Source organism: Coturnix japonica, chromosome 2 (assembly GCF_054131305.1).
Source record: "Coturnix japonica strain WE chromosome 2, WE-NBRP24, whole genome shotgun sequence".
Taxonomy (NCBI): Eukaryota; Metazoa; Chordata; class Aves; order Galliformes; family Phasianidae; genus Coturnix; species Coturnix japonica.
In genome coordinates this window covers 61,497,155-61,509,297 of record NC_140664.1, presented here as the reverse complement: position 1 = coordinate 61,509,297, position 12,143 = coordinate 61,497,155, and the positions used below count along the sequence as shown (strand labels likewise).

The 12,143-nt window shown below is 35.2% G+C and overlaps 1 protein-coding gene across 14 annotated transcripts in view; it reads left to right on the top strand.

Moving 5' to 3' along the window:
* SUGCT (succinyl-CoA:glutarate-CoA transferase) overlaps window positions 1–12,143 on the top strand; it is a 349,368-nt gene that overhangs the window by 51,043 nt on the left and 286,182 nt on the right. Inside the window, exon 9 of one of the 14 annotated variants that reach the window (XM_085537633.1) lies at window positions 83–1,323. The exons of the other annotated variants lie outside the window; for them this stretch is intronic. Within the exon in view, the coding sequence (XP_085393759.1) occupies window positions 83–103 (21 nt within the window). The 3' untranslated portion in view covers window positions 104–1,323. Of the gene's footprint in view, window positions 1–82; window positions 1,324–12,143 lie in introns of those variants that run through there. 14 annotated transcript variants of the gene reach the window in all.

Genomic DNA, 12,143 nt, shown 5'->3' with positions numbered 1-12,143 from the left:
CTCATTATGCCATTCTGGTAGTGACCATTTATATGATGTGGTTATAGTTATTACAGGAATATGTTTGTTTTTCATTTTGTAGAGAAGACCTCCTTGTTCTTGAAAAACAGTTTAATCAAAGCTGTGATGGTGCAGTGAGAGCAAGAAGTTGTAGTAGGTGGTTGAAGAAAGACAAGAATAAGTGCTGAAACCACCATTGGAAGGGAGGACTTGGCAATGGGCAATGTAATTAACAGTGATGAATGACTTAAACAAAATTGACCAAAGTTGTCAAGTAATCAAGGAGCACTGAAGTATCAAAGTAATCTAATATAAGAAGTCTGCCTACTGACTCTGGAAACTGGGGAATAAAATAAGTGTGAATATGCTGCATTTCCTCTAGACACGCTGTATAGAAATCTCATCAAAATTGGAAAGACAGCGATGTTTTGATGATGACATCTGTATCATATGCCACTAATGATGAGAACTTAAAATTGCATTTGAACATCTGTTATGTCATGATTCTTTGGTCTGCTGATTTTTGGCTTTTTAATGGACTCTCTCTCTATATATAAATAACTTATAATTTATATATATATAAATAACTCGTCTGTATTATTATTTGGCATTTTATCAAATGCTCAAAGTAGAAAGAATTGAGGCTGTGTGATGGTGCAGCTCCTAATTCGTCCTGTTTTGTCAGCACTGTTGCCCTTAGAATCTTTTATTTTTGTTTAAGGCAGCTTTAGCTATGCAAAAAAAAAAAAAAAAAAAAGTGTAATTTCAGAAAATTATCTTTTAGGTCCACTCATTGGCTTATAGAGGAAAGGGAATGAACACTCAGAGATTGGTGAACAAAGTGTACATGATATGTGATTTTAGGCTTTAATGTGCTTAGCTGAACAAGTACAAAATGGTGAAGGGATGGTAGTTATATTTACACTTTGTACATATTATTTTGTTCCATAGTTGTTATTAACTTAACTGAAATACATTGATATTTTGTAATAGACTACATGTATAAATTGTTTATCAGAAAAATATGTATTTTGTTTTAGATAACCTTACAACCTTGGTCCAAAATTTACTTTAGGATGTTCACCTAAGACTTTAAGGAGAACATTTATTTAATTGGAGAAAATTATTTTTGGATGAGATTTTGGAGTGGAAAACAAATCAATGTGATCAATCCCATTGAAAACACATTAAAGTAGCTGAAGAAAAATGTAGTTGACAGCCAGGTCTCTTTGGGAACATCTTGTCTGCTAGTTACCCTGGTTTGTTTTCTTCTTTTACTTTTCCTAAATAAATAAATAAATAAATAATAAAAACAAAACACTATTGTTTACTTGTAAATCCTGAAAGGTCAGTATCATCAAAGATGTGAAAAGAACCAGTAGAAGAAAATCTAAGTAATCAGTGTAAGAAAAATTGCTTTCAATGCTTCTGTTGGTAATGTTTTAGGAGGAAAGTTTGACAATTACTGTGGTACAATCAGATTGTTCAGACAGATTATGGTTTTACATACCAAGCTATCTAAGGCAAGGTCTTCCTTATGTGTTGAGTCTTTAAAAAGAGTGAGCCTTTGGAGTCTCTCATGGATACCATCAAAAAAAGGAACCTGAAACTGTAGATTTTTAGTTTGTTCTTGTTGCTGTTGATTGTGTTGCCAAAGAAATGCTGCTTCTGGAGTGTGAGTTTCACTGGAGTATAGTCATTTTTAGTGAGAAAAAAAAAATATTTTTTTTCCATGTGTTAAGCAAAAGTGCTGCTGTAATGCCCTCTTGCTAAGTTAGGAGAGCAGGGACTCTCCTATATGAAACTTTTTGCTTTTGTCAGTGTTTCATGCACTGAGCTAATATGCTTGGGAATTCTTACACAAGACTATATATCTGTATATATATATATCTATATCTATCTATCTATCTATCTATCTATCTATCTATCTATCTATAAATACTTGTCTACAAATAATATCTCTCTCTCTCTCTACATAATTGCAGCGTTTGAGGCACAGACTCAGATGTGAATGATCCAAATCATTTATTACAAGTTCTCACATCCCTTATATACCTTCACAAGTTGTTATTTTCTAACTTTCCCGTCCGCCCTTACAACTTTCCCAACCACCTTTACAACAAAGGTTTTGTCAACAAAGCATTCTACAAAACACTTTTCAACTGTCCATGCAGGCACATATCCAATCAGAGCTGTGAGACCCTTCTTCTCCTTGCAGAGGTGTCCTTGGTTCTCATGCTGTTTATCTTGCTCCACAGCTGCTGCTCTGAACAGCTTTTCTTATATTCCCACACATAATAAGTGTATAATATATTCCTTGAGCATAATTAAGGCCTTTTACAAGTCACTATAGCTGCCTTCCACTATTTAAAGGGAGCCTACTGGGAAAGCAGGAGACTATTAGGGAGGTGAGTGATAGGACAAGGGGGTATTAAACTAAAAGTGGGTGTATTTAGATTATGTACGAGTAAGAAATTATTTACTGGTGGTGAGGCACTGGAGCAGGCTGCCCAGAGAAGTTGTGGATGCCCCATCTCTGGAAGTATTAAATGCCAGGATGGATGGTGCTATGAGCAACCTCAACTAGCGGGGATTGAAGGGAGGGGAGGGGAAAAAAGGAAAAGAAAGAAAAAGAAAAAATAACTCCCAGGAGTTAAAGTTCTTAAATAGATGGAGATCGCGAACAACAATTGGATTATTTTATAGGAATATAAAGTATGCCCGTGGCCATCTGTGTCTGCGCTATCACTTTTCTGCATGCCTTATAGAAAAGTACGGTGTTGCTTTTGATGTTAATTGCCTGCACAGATATGCTAATGACAAAGGGCAGTGAAGTAAATGCAGCTATCAGTTACACTTTTTAAAGAATTTTCCCTGTGAGTGGCAAGTTTGTTCATTATTTGTTGGGTTTGTACAGAAAAAGTATCCAACAAATGAAATCCCCTTCTGTTAAAAATGTTGTTTTTCAAATATCATAAGAAAATATTTATTTCAAATGTTACATATCAAACAGTTTTGTCCAATTGCTCTCTGCCAGTTTGTGACTATGAAAGAAAATTTCTTTCTGTACAACAATACAGAATACTAGAATTCTACTGAGGAGATTCAGTGACCACTAGGATGTGGTTTTGCAGTAAGCACTGACTTTCTGTATCTATCATCTATAAACTTTTAACCCATGTCATACAATTCCTTTGAATTTCTTGACTTTCAGATGATTTACAGTTGTCAGCTCCAGACCTTTCAGCGTCAGCATTTAAATAGTGTCCTTTAGATGATGCTAGTAAATAAAGAGGAAGTGGGTTTTGGATTTGGTTCCAATTATGCAATTGTGCCTTTTCTTCTGTTGTGGCTTAAAAAAAAAAAAGAAAGAAATCTCTTGGAAGTTTTAATATCCTTCCTGTATTTAATTGCAACCAGGCTCCAACAAATACTGTAATAAGTCGATTTCTCTTAGACTGAAAGTACACAAGAAGTGTTTTACATTAAACATTTCTACAATTTTGGAGTGTGTTGTTTTGCAAATTCTACAAACAGGATAATACAATTAATATTGTTTGTATTATATAATTGTTCATCAGACATTTCTGCACTTCTGATTATTACATTTTAATTTGAGTTTGTTACAGGAAACTTCATCTTCAGATTTTAAAGTGACCCTAGAAAATTGGCATAAGTAATTTTCTACATTGTATCTCTGGCTTTAGTTTGACAGTTTAATTCAGAAAACGCTAAGGTTTAGAATCTAATAGTTTTTGTGTTTCTGGATCACTTTTTCCCAAAATGCATTTGTTTAAAGCATATTTATTTCAAGTTCTTTGAGTAGTCTCCATTAAAAGTTTTCATGATACATCTTTTACAAACTGTTAGTTATATTTGAAACTGATACTGATTACATGCTGCCTGGAGGTCACATATGGCATCCCAGGATCCTTCAGCAGTAAGCTGTATGAGAAATAGCGGTTGTGGAACTAAAATGCTGTTTGAGTACCCTTGCAGTAACATAGTGCTTTTCTACCTGGCAAGTTATAAGTTTTCCAAATACATAAATGTATAGGAACTGTTAAGACACGGCCTGAACCACTAATTGAGCACCTGGAAGAAGAGAACCTGTAAGCCTTGGGAGTGTGGGTGGAAGCAATTCCCCTTTGTGATTGTATGGGGATGGAGTCTGGCTCCACCTCTCTTGAACCTCATTTAAGGGCTGACTGACACTAAGGAAGGATCCCCTGCTGGAGTTTCCTCCTTTGTGGAGTTTTTCTGTGAGCCTAGATCTTTGGGGATGGGTGAGCGTTCTTCTTTTTGTTATATCTTCTCATTGCGCTGGTCCTGCTGCTGTTACAATAAATTAAGTCTGCTATTCTGGAGGGAGGTCATTGTTTCTGGTGATTTCAGGAGCCGTTAACACGACTCTTACACACTCGTCTTGACAATGTTTTAGACAAAGAGTTCTTTTTTACAAGCTTATGGAGTGTCATCTTGCAAAACATAGTGTTCTATCATGTAAGAAAAGTGGATGCGCTTTGTACGGAGGCAGTCTTTTTCACTACACAGCTCTGATATGGAAACATAACCGAGTCTGAATTAACATGAGTAGTTCTTTAAATTGTATGTTGCATCAGGCACTATTTTTATATATACATATATATATACACACATTATATATATACACACACACACACACATATACACACATTATATATATATATATACACACGTATATGCGTATATATATGTATACATATATGTGTGTATATATACATTATATATATATGTATATAATATACACACACACACACATACACACACACACACACACACACACACACACACATATATATATGGCATATATGGTATATATATATGCCATCAGGCACTTTTCTTGGCTAGTCTCAAAAATTTCAATTGAGGATCTCAGCTTAATACAGAGCAGATATTATCCATCAGGGTTTTAGGTAGCCAGAATGTTACTGAAGTCGTCCTGGGGACCATAGTAACATGACAGTAACTCTATTTCATATTGGTCTCTTTGGAATGTGTTTTGATGTTAGCTGTTGGAATGGTATTGTCCAATTGGTTTTTGGAGTTGATGGCTTTGCACAGAATTTGTAGCCAGATTGCAAGGGAAATTTCTTTGTTTGCTGCTTGACAGTGAAGTCTTCATGTTTTTGTCTTTGCTACTATTATTTCCTGTACTAACAAAACGAAGCTTGGATATGTTGCTGCTTCATTTTCCTGTGTTGTCAATTGGGACTAGGAAGTACATAGAAAAAATAAGCCCTTTTAGTACACAGAAAAAAAATAAAAACAACTGTCTGCAGTGGGAAAGGGAGAGAATTTGAAGACAAAGGAAGGTATTTCTTTTAATGAGATGACCTTTGAATATGGATGTGACTTTGGAAATGGTATCAAGATGTTTATTGTACTTAATTACCAACAGATCATGTTTCAGGATCATGCTAAGTATTAGGAGAAAAAGGATATCCTGGATGTTTCAAAATGTATGACTGATATATCTTCTTTTTTTTTTTTTTTTTTTCTGAATTTTTAAATTTTTTTTTTTGTCCACCCATCCTAATAGGAGTGGGTGGAGTGAACAAACAACTGTGTGGTGCTGGGCCACCTGCCAGGTTAAACCACAACAAGGGGCCTACAGGTAAGATGAGGAGGGGCTTTTTACAAGGACATGCAGTGACAGGATGGGTGTAATGAATTTAAACTGAAGGAAGATAGATTTAGATAAGATGTCAGGAGGAAATTCGTCAGCATGAGGGTGGTGAGGTACTGGCACAGGCTAAGATACCTTTTTCTACTGCCTAGAAAAGCTGCGGAAGTGCAACCGTGGAAGCCTTCAAGGCTGGGTTGAATGGAGCCCTGGGCAGGAGGTATCCCTCCTGTGGGGTTGGAGCTTGAGGATCTTTAAGATCCCTTTCACTGTAAACCTTCCATAATTGATATCCTTAAAGCTCACCTCTCTCTGAACTCAATGAAGTTTTTAGAAGTTGCTCTCTACATTGGTCAGATTTGGATAGGGCCTTTCAAGATTGTTTCAAGGTGAAGAGCTGTAGTTTGATGGAACAGCTTTCAATTTTATGTCATAAAAAATTGTAACTAAGTAAAATTAGTGATTTTGGTTTGCCTCTGGAATTCTAATAAGCCTTCACTATCCTGTCATTGTGTACATTGATGGAATGGTAACTAAAACTAAGGTTTGAGCAGTGCTTTATGTGACTATCTCAAATAGCTCTGATTGGCATTATTATTATTATTTTTTATGAAGTGAAATAGAGGAGGATGATACAGATTTGGACTAATGATTACTTTTTGGTCTGTGGAGATTTTGTCTTCCATGACCATATTTCTCCATGTTTCTATCATTCTATAGTTTATCATTTCTAGCTCATAAATAAACCACAAAATATCTTGATTTCAGCCAAAACATTGTTAGTAGTGTGCTGATATTTTTGTTGCTGCTGAATGATAGGAGCGTGCCTGGGGCTGAGCTGGGCAGATGACAGAGAAGAACTGCCACCGTGATGGAGCAGAACAAGTGCACAAATTAGTCTGAGGGCTATTCTGTACTGCATGACATGCATCCCGGCCTAAAAGGCAGAGTTCAGCTATTTGTAAAAATGCATTGCCTTCTTTGGAATGAATATTTGTAGTACTAGGTTTCTATGATGAAAATTATATGAAAATACTCAAGCATACTTAATTTTTTGTACTAATTATTTTCTAATTATTTCTATTTCTGCATAAAATGTTATGCAGACTTGCCATATTTTTACTCCAGATGCACTGAGAATGCTAACTCAGTTATTTCTTGATTTGAATACAACTTTGGACAGTGTTTCTTTTTAACTTGTTTGTGGCTTAACAACTGTATAGGTTAACCCCATTTGGGTTGTAGGCAATATTACCGTGCTTAAAAACAACAGGAACAAATTAATTTGTTAATTATTGTAACTTTACAACATATATCACGTGCATTAAAATATGTGCTATTTCATTCTGTTCCACAAGTTTGCTTCTTGTATCATCCTTGCAGTCATGCACATAAGCAATTAATGGACAGTGTCCAAAGACCTTGTAGTGTTACAACTAATACTAGTATTGCTCTGTGTTATTACAGCCTGTTCAAGTCCAGTAGAAAGTAAAGTTTTTCATAAAATACCTTGCTTTTTTGATAATGTCTGCTTGTCATAAAAGCCGATGAACTTCAGAGAATAAAAGAATTATTAGAAAGTTGAAAGAGACCCTAATGATCATCTTTTCCAACTCCCCTGCAGTGAACAGCTACACAGACAGCTAGCTCAGGTTGTCCAGGATTTGATCCAGCCTCGCCTAGAAAGTCTCCACGTATGGTTGCCACATCTCTGGGCAACCTGTTTCAGTGCCTCAGCACCCTCACTCTGAAAGGCTTTTTCCTTGTTTCCAACCTAAATTCTAAAACTTCATTCAGAGCAAACAGTCTACTGGATGTAGGTTCTGTGTGTGGGAGTTCTAACTGTATGTTTTCTCCTTTATCTTTTTAATCTTTACAACAAAATGGCTATTTTGTATTAAAGGATTAAAAGTTATGAATAGGCAAAGGGAAGTTGCATGACAGAATGGTGTGTTTCTTGAACAAATCAGGATGGTGAGTTGTTTGGATCTCCACTGTCTTCATATTCCATTATTGATAATTTCATATTTCCTAGTATTTTCTACTGTTGCTACAATATTTAACTGATTTAGTATTTAAAAGAATATTTATTTTTAGAAAATACTGATATTTCTGTGAGTGCCTTTAGATACTGTTGTTTAAGAAACTCTCAGTAAAATTTGGATGCCCTGAAAACCTTGTTTTTGTCAATGTTCTGTTCATGTCCAGCCTCCTACTTTTGTTTTTGTTGCCAACCTTTTAAAATGTTTTAATAATCATTTATTTAAAAAAAAAAAAAAGGTTTTGTTGCTTACTAACATTTGTTAAAGTATAGTTAGTGTAATATTTTTGCATACAATAAATATTTTATATGGCCTCAGACATTTTTTCTTCACTTTGTGCAGCTATGCATGCCAAAAGGTTGAATAGCAATGGAGGCTCATACAACCTGTAGAGATTTGACTGTGGTAGTAATAGTGTGGAGTATTTGCACATTTCTCACCCAGCCAAGTGCGGATGGCTCATTTCCACGTACCAAATGAGAAATTTGAAAATCTAAAGCAATTGAATTTACTGCTATTTTTGTGGAAAGGTGATAATCCACAGAGTAGGTAATAATGGCCCTCAGAAGTCATGCTTTTATTTATTTATTTATTTATTTGTAGAAGTGTTAATGTTGATGAGGTGAAGATGAGCGCTATATATGTATAGTGTAATATGGATGCACTAGCATTGCACTATAGGTGCTAGTTAGATGTATGCGTACATGTACATGGCACTGTTTCTAATCATGAGATCAAAAAGGAGAAGTGTTTTAGTACATTTCCTTTTGGGTGTTGGCAGCTTTGCATGGAAAACTCTTTCTCACTGACTCAATAAAATAGTAGAATCCTTCACAAAGTGCATGTGGAGTCCAAATTGGAGCTTCTAGGTAATACCCTGTTGCAAATAATAGGAAACATTACTAACGTTATCTTTTTTGCCTGTTCTCACAGGTTTGTATATAAGCAAAGTTCTTTGCATGGGTAGAAGCCAGACTAAGAATTTGGTTTGTGCTATTTTCTAAACAGAAAATGAAATACAGCCAGGCACCATAGAATTAAGCCTTAACTATTTTAAGTTATAATTCATGTTAAATTTGTAGGTTCTTAGTGGGAAGTGCTACAATTAAAAAATAATATAACAGTGTATTGCAGTACTTAAAAAGTTTGTGTAAAATGTATCAAAAGAAACCTTCTGTGTGTTACATTTTTCATGGCCTTAGCATAGCAGTATAAAAATGTAGAGCATAATGCATTTATTGTATTCTTCCATCACAGGAGGTGAAGAAATGAGACAATGGTTTTAGAAGTGTCAGTTATTGTTAAGTTTGTCTGTGATATCTGTTATCAGAGTCTGGTTTCAGTTGCTAACAACTTTGTCAAAGTTTTAACTGTTTTGGCTGATTTTTTTTCTGTCACAGTATTGCCAAAAATTGATTTGTTTTAAAAGTTCCTGTTAAAGTGATTCATCTGTTTCCAGTAAGTAGTTATGGGAAAATACGTTGATGATCTTGGTTTTTTCTTATTCCTGAGAAACTTAATGTCTTTATTTTTTGGAGTGGTAACTTGAAATTCAGTGGATGAATCACCCTTGTTTTAAGGAACTGTCTTTTGAAAGGAACCCAGGATGGCAGCATGTACAATGCCCAGAACATGTGAGGTTCATAATGGCCAGCAGGGACTCTAGGAGATTCGGTGGAATATTTGGTCTCCCTATTTGCTTAGAAGTTAGCTGTAAATTTTAAATATCTACTATTTAAGTGAATCAGGTCATATACTACTTCCCCTATCAAACAAATGATTGAAAGTCACTTATTGATCTCTTTAATTGATTTTTTTTTTCTTACTGATTCATTAGAACTGCTAGTATGTTATTATGAAGCTGAAATAAGCCGAGCTAATTATAGAATCATAAGAGTTGGAAGGGACCTCTGAAGACCATCTAAGTCCAGTTCCCCTGCAGTGAACAGGGGCACTGCAGCTAGATCAGGTTGCCCAGGGCCTTATCCATCCTCACCTTGAAAGTCTCCAGGGATGGGGCATAAACTAGGCATAAACACTAGGTAACCTGTCGCAGTGTCTTGTGAGTTCTTCCAGTGCCTTATAAATGGTAATTTTATTTACTTTTTCAGGAAAAGATAATTACTATGTGGCCTCAATTAAGAAAATTGATTTTTCTTTTGTAAACATACTCAATTCTTCAACTTTAAAAAAGTATTTTTTTCCTCATTCATGTCAGTGCTATTAGAGTATATGTTCAAGATTTTTATTTCTGATGCTTCACCTAAAATTCTATTAAGTGGTATTATATATTTGCAGTGGGGACCAGGGAGATAGGAATTTCTTTGCCATTTACTTTTGCTTGAAAGTGTGCTGAGCAATAATTGTTTTTGAAATTGCAAGTCCTGTATCTATTAGCTACATTAAGTCTTTGCTGTTGTTAATACTAATTGTATTGTAATCAAGAGATTATATTATAGATTGTATTATAGCTGGATGCTATAGCTGTGAAAAGCACAAAAATGTTCATTGTGGTCTTCTCTACCTCTAAATAGTTAGTTAAAAAAATCATTCATAGACTGTTTCCTTTTCCTGTTGATACATTTTGCTGAACTCAGTTCTCTGCTAAGCATCTTGTTTCTGTGAAGATGCTTCCATATCTCTGTATTTACCTAGTTGAAAGGTTTTTAATAAAGCAAATCTAATTTTTAGACATTTTTGTGCTGAAGTGTTTCAGTGTGCTGCTGTGTGAACTTCAGCTTGTTTTGATCTATTTTCTTACCTGCTGAGAATTCATGTCTAAGGTAGGGTTTTCAAATGCTTTGCCTTTTTGTTGTTGTTGTTGTTTGTTTTTGTTTTTAATTGCTTGTGTTTTTATTATATTTTTATTGTTAGTAGTTTTTAAAGCATCTCCTAATGCTTAATAAATTTCTGTGAATGCGGTTTACTGCATGCAGTTGTTTCTGAAAGGACTCTTCTATCAAATGGTCATCTTTAATCAGTGAGCCTCATAAGCTGCATGTGATTACTGGCACAGATTTGGGTACCCTCATAAGTGTCTGAGTGGAGTACTCTAAAATAGATCCTGCTGTGAGGAATTTGTAGCCAGTGGTCAATAAGGATTCGATTACTTCTTTATACAGTTGTTTGTGGTTGGGATTATTCCATGTGTTGGTACTTCAGTGTCATGAGTTTCATTTGTGGAGGAGGAACTTGCAGTCAGTTAATGGATGTTCACATTCAAAGAATCAGCACAAGTAGAAAGAATTTTTTTTTTTTCACCCATAAATGTGACCACAGACTTTTTTTAAGGGTGGAGACTCTTTAACAGCAAACCTTAGGTAATCATAGTCTTGCATTTTAAGGTTCCTTTCACAGACCTCTTCAAAGTCATTCATGGAATTTGCTGCTCTGCAAAACACAAGTTGAAAGCAACTGCAGCACTACAGGCTATGGAAGGAGGGGGAAAATAATATGGGACAGTTAGAAATTGGAATTCAGAGTAAGGTCAGATCTGTTTCTTTGCACAGATATAGGGATATTACTGATGAATTTATAAACCTTCCTCTTTGTTGACAGTGGCTTTAAGAATTTGTAAGCAGGACTTACAAAGCAGGACACCATACATCCTGAACTATGGATGTATGGTGCACTTACGTTGTCTTTACGTTCCTGATGAGCTCTAAACTTCAGGTCCCTTATCTGCCCTACTATAAGGTAATGCTCACTGACAGCTCTTGGCAATGTTGAGGCCTTTTCTGTGGAAGATGATTGGCCTTTCAACAATAGAAGGCACTGAAAGTTTCCAGGATGATTTTTTCTTACAGAGCTTTAATACTTGGGTTGCTACTTTTATAGTATATTGTAGAATAATGGTCTTTACTGCCATAGAACACCTGTCTCTCAAAGTTACTGAAAACCTACATGTCCTCTCTAAGAAAAAGCAAATAACAAATGAGAAAAAATGCATCAACTTGAATAGGAATCACCATCTTATTAAGGTACATAGCAATGAAATAGACATGAAGTTGGAGAGTGAAGAGAATAGGAAATCTAATTAAAATGTTTTTTTCTCCTCTTTCCGGTTACCTGTGTGTTTTTTTGTTTTTCATGTGTACTTGTTGAGCTTGCACATAAGTGATGGATTTACTTGGTGCACTCATTGTAATAAATTGACTGATGTGCTATCCTGGAAAATAAATCTTTTGAAATTCTGTCTCTTTTGTCTTCACCTTGTGGCTCTCAGTATCTTGCTTCCCATCTGTCTGATTCCGCCATAGTCTGAGCATAACTTTTCAGACGTTAATACAGGTCTCTTTTTGTTCTAGTTTATTGAAGTATATAGCAAATGTGTGATTTGGCTGTCAACATTAATAGCAGAAAGGAATCTTAAAGTGTATTGCTTTTACTGATGAGAAATAGAGAAATGCTTATCTGTATATATATGATTATACATA